The sequence below is a fragment of the Silurus aristotelis genome (genome assembly GCF_946808225.1).
Source record: "Silurus aristotelis genome assembly, chromosome: 1".
NCBI classification, from domain to species: Eukaryota; Metazoa; Chordata; class Actinopteri; order Siluriformes; family Siluridae; genus Silurus; species Silurus aristotelis.
In genome coordinates, this window is record NC_139574.1 from 16,552,921 (window position 1) to 16,559,670 (window position 6,750).

The 6,750-nt window shown below is 39.4% G+C and overlaps 1 protein-coding gene across 1 annotated transcript; it reads left to right on the forward strand.

Moving 5' to 3' along the window:
• Positions 1 to 234: 234 nt before the first annotated feature.
• eny2 (ENY2 transcription and export complex 2 subunit) lies at positions 235 to 1,910 on the forward strand. Its single transcript, XM_083549641.1, has 5 exons — positions 235 to 383; positions 724 to 799; positions 971 to 1,041; positions 1,407 to 1,481; positions 1,572 to 1,910. The coding sequence occupies exons 2-5, from the start codon at positions 732 to 734 to the stop codon at positions 1,643 to 1,645; spliced, it is 288 nt and encodes a 95-aa protein (XP_083405767.1). The 5' UTR covers positions 235 to 383; positions 724 to 731; the 3' UTR covers positions 1,646 to 1,910.
• The last annotated feature ends 4,840 nt before the right edge of the window (positions 1,911 to 6,750 follow it).

Genomic DNA, 6,750 nt, shown 5'->3' on the forward strand with positions numbered 1-6,750 from the left:
TCAATAGGAATACAAAAAACTCTAAACTAATACATGCTGTGGGAATTTTTAAAGGTCTGTGTATCTTTTTTTTAGGAACCGCTTTAGAATCGCACTTGTTAATTACTTTTGGATACTGAATTTTTTTATTATTTATGCGGTGTATTTAGTGGTATTTAGTGGATGCATAAAGGTATCTCATATCATTTACTTAATAATTTAAATTAAGGATTGTGTTTTTTTGTTTGTTTTTTTGTTTTTTTACCGAAGCAAAGTTCGTGAAAGAAGGAACTTTTCTTATCCGCTTGTTTCAAAGGGGACCGAAATAAGGTAGGGACCGCTGGTCACAAGGTCCTTTAGCATCAGTTAAAGACTACATTATGTTCATTTCTTCAACAATTTAGGTAAGTTTTACAATATAACCACATTTTGGTATTAACGAGTGTGTATATTTTGCATAGTTTCCAACAAAAAGTGCAAGCTAGAATAGATCGCGTTAGCAGGCTAACTAAATAACGTTAGCTAGCTCATTTGGTGTGGCTTTTTTATTACATTATCATCAAACATAAAAACGTGACATGGCGGTAAACTGTGCTTTTTACATTATATTTATTTTTGTGGTCTGTCTCTTGGTTAGTTCATTTACGATTTCGAAAAAGGAGAAATGTCTTCGCTAAGAGTAGCAGCTTCTTTTAGAGCTATCTTTGTGTTTTTGTGTGTGATTTGAAACTTATTGTTCCTCAGGCTGAGTGATGAGTAAAGAGTTACAGATGAGGGCTGCTATTAACCAGAAGTTGATTGAAATGGGGGAGAGGGAGCGGTAAGGATTTTTGTTATTTTGGGGGGGTCAGTCTGTTTGTTTGTTTGTCTGTCTGTCTGTCTGTCTGTCTGTTTGTTAGGTTGGTTTTGATTATTATTTACATAGCTAACCTGGCTTTGCTATTAACACCTTTTTTATAAAAACCTAATTTTTTTATTATCTGCATTGCAGGTTAAAGGAGTTGCTCAGAGCCAAGCTCATTGAGTGTGGCTGGAGAGATCAGTTAAAAGCACATTGTAAAGGTAATAGCAGGTTCTTGAGTGACTCATGGGATGATGACTTACCCTGGGACCATATGCTGGGAAGTCCACTTAGTTTTACCATCATCAGTAATGGCCATGATCGTTATGTTAGAAGGTGTAATTTGTTTTAAATGAATCAAAAAGGGTATCTAAACAAGAAAAAAAGAAGCAATACATATGTGGTCAAATGAAATCCCACAAAACATGGTCCTTGGACAACTAGTTTAAACTGAGTATTTATTAGTTTGTTTCACAGTGTGTTCTGTTCTGCTGGCATCCTACCCCCCTCAACCAGTTCTAGAGTCTTGTATCATATAAAACCTGTTTTCAGACTTCTCATGCTTGCATTAAAACTGATTTTACAGAAGTAATCAAAGAAAAAGGGATTGAGAATGTCACTGTGGAAGACTTGGTGGCTGGAATCACTCCTAAAGGAAGAGGTAACCTCTTAATTTATTAAGAACAGAGTTACCTAAACAAGAAATATATTTAGTTATTTTTTTACAAGTGGTGGTGTGTGTGTTTCTTAGCGCTGGTGCCTGACAGTGTGAAGAAGGAGCTACTGCAGAGAATAAGGGCCTTCTTAGCCCAACATTCTACATGATGGACAGGAAACAGGATGCCAACTAAAATGCCACATTAGCTGTAAACCTGATAATTTTTCTAAATTCTTTTTCTTTTTTTTTTTTTTCTTTTTTTAAACTGTTGTGTACTGCCTTGAATATTGTTGACAAATTAAAAATCAAGTCTGGTCAATGATTTTGATGGTGTGTCAATAAAGTTAATTCATGTTTGTAACTGATTGTTAATTGCTTTGTTTCCACACAAAAAAAAAAGGTAAGGTTTAATTAAATGGTTGTTTGTGGTCAGCCATGCTCTGTGTGTGTGTGTGTGTGTGTGTGTGTGTGCGTGTGTGTGCGTGTGCGCGCACGCACATGTGTACATTTATTTGTTGTGGATTTAATTTTAAATAGCAATTGCAATGTATACCCCTCATACAGATGACGTTTAAAAAAAATACCGTGGCGCACCAAATTGTGGTTTGGTTTGCTTTATTCGTTTTTCAGATGTGTCTAAAACACACTTTCAGTTTACCTGCTTAGATCTAAATTCATTGGCCCTACATGATATTGCCAGAACTATTCACTCGCCCATCCAAATCATTTGAATTCAGGTGTTCCAATCACTTCCATGGTTACAGGTGTATAAAATAAAGCACCTAGGCATGCAGGCCGCTTCAACAAACAATTGTGAAAGAATGGGTTGCTCTCAGGAGCTCAGTGGATTCCAGCGAGGTACCGTGACATGATGCCACCTGTGCAATATGTCCAGTCGTGAAATGTTCCTGCTACTGAATATTCTACAATCAACTGTTAGTGGTATTTTAAAGTGAAAGTGATTGGGAATGACAGCGACTTTTGCTGAGGTCACCAACTTTCTGAAGAGTCAAAAGCTACAGACATCCAAACTTTATGTGGCTTTCAGATTAGCTCTAGAACAGCGTGTAGAGAGCTACATGGAATGGGTTTTCATAGTTGAGCAGCTGCATCCAAGCCTTACATCACAAAGCATCAGATGCAGTGGTGTAAAGCACCCTGCCACTGGACTCTAGAGCAGTGGAGACGTGTTCTCTGGAGTGACAAATCTGATGGAAGAGTCTGGGTTTGGTGGTTGCCAGGAGAACGGTACTTGTCTACATTTGGCACAATGCAGTCAAAGTTTGGTGAAGGGGGATTGTGATGTGGGGTTGTTTTTTTAGGAGTTGGGTTCGGTCCCTTAGTTCCAGTGAAAGGACTATTAATGCTTCAGCATATAAAGACATTTGGGACAATTTCATGCTCCCAACTTTGTAGGAATAGTTTGGGGATGGCCCGTTCCTGTTCCAACATGACTGTACACGAGTGCACAAAGCAAGGTCCATGAAGACATGGATGAGTGAGTTTGGTGTCTGACTGAGTTTGACTGGCCTGCACAGAGAACTTATAGTACAATATAGTGTAGTTTGGAAAAGTGCACACTAGAGTCTACAAGGCTGCACAGTTTACTCTGCAATTATAGGAGAAAAAAAATAAGCCACAAAGTCCAAAGAAATGTATGTGAATATCCACGATCATGTGCCAAGGCATGGGGTAGGGCAAAGATATAAACCATTTTTAAGGCTTTTGGTGATCCTACGACACTGTCGACTTAATAATGTTAAAATGTTTTAATTAGCTTAACACTCCAAGAGTTGGCCATTTGGGTTAGAAGAGCCTTGGTCAAGGAGGTAAAAACAAACATGCAGTCATTGAAGCTCCAATTTTACTCTTTAGACATGGGAGAACTTGACCATCTCTGCAGCACTCTAAAATTCAAGCACTTGTGGTAAAGTGACTAAATTGAAACCACTATTAACCTGAAGGCAACCTGCTTAGAGTTTGTTAAAATGTAGAATAATGTTCTCTGGTCTGATGAAACATTAGATGTAAACTAAACTTTGTTGAAACAGCAAGCATTATGTCTACAGACTCTTCACTTAATCTGATTACTATACTTTAAAAACTGACTCCTGGCTACTATATCCCACCCATTGAACAATACTGACATTGTAACGAAATAATCACTGTTTTTCTCATACAGTCAGTAGTTTTAATGTTTTGGCTGATGTGTTTGTGTCTGATTCACATGGACTCATCATTGTGTGATCATCCACATGATGTAAAAGAAAATATGATTCATCACACCAGCCCACCTTCTTCTATTGCTCAGTGGTTCTATTCTGATGTTTAAATGCCCAATATGGGTAATTTCAGTGGACAGGAATCAGCATGGACACTCCAACCAGCCTTCAGCTATGGAACCCTATATACATTTTATACCTTTTTATTATTACCAGTATGAACCTTTTCAGCAATTTCTGCTACAGTAGCTCTTCTGTGGGATCACAACACACATGATTGTCTTTACTCCCTATAAGAATCATTGAGCCACGAGCGTTCACGACCCTGTCTCTGGATCACTGAGCTGCCGTCTTAAAGCTGCTCTGACCCAGTCATTTAGCCATCACAACTAGACATTGTCAGTCACACAGATGGCTTACACTCGCCAATAATTCTGTTCAACACATCAACATTAAAAACTAACAGTTCACTAGCTACCTAATATAACCCACCCTTTGACTATTGCCATTGTAACAAAATGATTGGTGTGTGTGTGTGTGTGTGTGTGTGTGTGTGTGTGTGTGTGTGTGTGTGTGTGAATATGTACTATATTAATTTTCCCAAAATTAATTACAATTTAACATTAAGAAACAAGGCAATTATTTAAAAAAAATTATATATTTTTCTTCTAAAAGTGTGGTTCTGCTGAAGAAGCATAGAAACCGCATTAAGCTTTCAAAGCAGTGAAATAATACCTATATTGTCTGTCAGATATATAGACAGAGATTGACAGTGGGATTTATGTCAGTTTCTAGAGTAAAGAAATATTTATCAGAAATGCATCATAAAAACGATACAGCATATTTTAAAGAGCATGATACAAAACAAGTTCCATATCTGTTCCATATCATGAATTTCATGTTTTTCATGAAAAAATGTTCATGTATTATTATATCAAGGTGCACGTACTTTATTATTTTAACTACGTCTTCAATCTAAAAAAAAATACATCCTATTATAATCCTATTATTTTGCTTATTTCTGAACATAATCCTGCAGCCTTAACTCTAACTCTATCATGAATCAAACTGAAGATAGAGTACATTTAAAGATCAGGTAAACTAAGCATGCAAAAATATATATGCTGTCTGAAAAACTAGAAATTGTTCCGAGTTTGTATGCAGCTTTCTCCTAATTCACTTTGAATTACTGTGACTAAATTTACAGGATGTGCAGCATGGGATTTCAGCTTATAGTTTATGGGGTCTCTCTTACATCCCTTCTGTCAGAAAGGAGGAAAATTTGGCATGAATTGTGCTCAGGTCTAAGAAGTTTTTAATGTATATTTACACCCTATTGCAACTCAGGGGAACTGTTTTCCACCAGCTAATGAGACTCTAGAGCACGGTTTTCTCTGTTATTTTTGGCATGTACCAGTTGGTCACATACACACCTCTCTCTCTCTCTCTCTCTCTCTCTCTCTCTCTCTCTCTCTCTCTCTCTCTCTCTCTCTCTCTCTCTCTCAGTCTCTCTTTCAGTCTCTCTCCATCTCAAACACGCTCTTTCTCCCTTACAAACTCACTCTCAGTAGCTCAGTGCAAATAACAAATAAGAGGAAATACATCATCCCTTTTAATTTAAGAGCCAAGCAGAGGTCTGCCAAAGTTAACACAAGGCAACATTAGGTAATGATCAGCAAACGTGTATTAAGTTTCATTCAGCATGAAGTCACATTCCTCATTTAGCCCCAACATTTCAGTATCTTAACTCTGCATCGGGGACAAAGAGGATGCTGTTTTAAATAACATCAAGAATCGAAAGGAATGAAGTTGGATGGTTTGTGTAATTCTGGAAGAGACTTCTACACCTAAAAGCCAGGCTGTGCAAGCCAGCACCATATGACCCGTTCTATCCTCTAATCACTACAAGCCCTCCGTTCTACCATAAAAGAGTCAGATTTTCCACTGCTTTATGGATTCTGAGTGCTACAGTCAGTATAATCCGCTCAGGTGCCATGCATGCCATCATGACTCAATTGAAACTATTTTTTATGCAATCTCAAACTACTGCATAGCAGAGAGCTGTTGATGATCTGGCAAGGTCTGAACAGCACAAACTGAAATATAAGTCAGGATGTTTATAATATTGCTGATACTAAGGCACTGATTGTCTTGTTCTTTGGCTTGCCTTAATTTGCTGTTTCTCCCTTTGAAGTGTGGTACACGTTTATATTTCCTGACTGTGAGGCCTGAGCCGCAGACACTCCCAGCGTTTGCCCGCTGATGCTGCAATCGGATAGCACATGTTTCCATGTGGGCCTTGCTCAGGCGCTCCTCAGATGATAAAAAACACAAGCGGAGAGGATTTGTGCGGCGAACAGGGCTGCAGAGAGGCCCCCGAGCGGCCCAGACACCGCCGCAGGGGCTTCTGGCACACCCTGGCAGCAGAATGGTTTCAGTTAAGAATTTCAGTAATCACTTTTAGGAGTGTAATATATAGCTGACCTTTGGCAGCGACACACGACCCCCTGCTCCCCCGGCGATTTGATCAAAGGAAACGGCGGTGGCTGTGCAAACAGCGCTATCAGTGAACTCCAATGGATTTACTGCCTGCTTCTTCTCTCTTGTCTCTGCGGAGTCGTGTGCTGATACTGGCAGAAAGAGAGGTTTCATTTTACAGGATCTCACCCTCCCCACGTGAATTTACAGCCCTGATCACTGCCCCGTCTTCGGCTTGTGCAGTCCACCTCTCATCAGCAGAAAATAGGCAGCAGTGTACTTACACCAACTCGGAAACAAGCAACCACTACAAGGCCCACAAACCTCAGTCAGGCACAAATAGCACTGACCATCTAGGAAGACTGGAATGTCACCATGGAAAAGTGAGGGGCAGAGTTGGGGTTTATGCTCCAGCACAGGGGGAGATGCTACAGAGAGGAATGGGAAAAAAGAAGAATATAGTTAATCATGTCTAAAGGGCGCAGCAGCAGGAGGGAGGGAGAGTGCATGACCTGCGTATCACAGCAACTGCTGCATCAAAAAGCTGGTGTGAAACCAGGTGTTATGCAAGC

What these genes read in the sequence shown, in the direction of transcription:
- eny2 (XM_083549641.1), top strand. Translation starts at nt 732, where the DNA reads ATGAGTAAAGAGTTACAGATGAGGGCTGCTATTAACCAGAAGTTGATT. An exon ending in GAAATGGGGGAGAGGGAGCG is followed by an intron (nt 800 to 970) that starts GTAAGGATTTTT and finishes TCTGCATTGCAG; the next exon opens with GTTAAAGGAGTTGCTCAGAG. An exon ending in GTTAAAAGCACATTGTAAAG is followed by an intron (nt 1,042 to 1,406) that starts GTAATAGCAGGT and finishes CTGATTTTACAG; the next exon opens with AAGTAATCAAAGAAAAAGGG.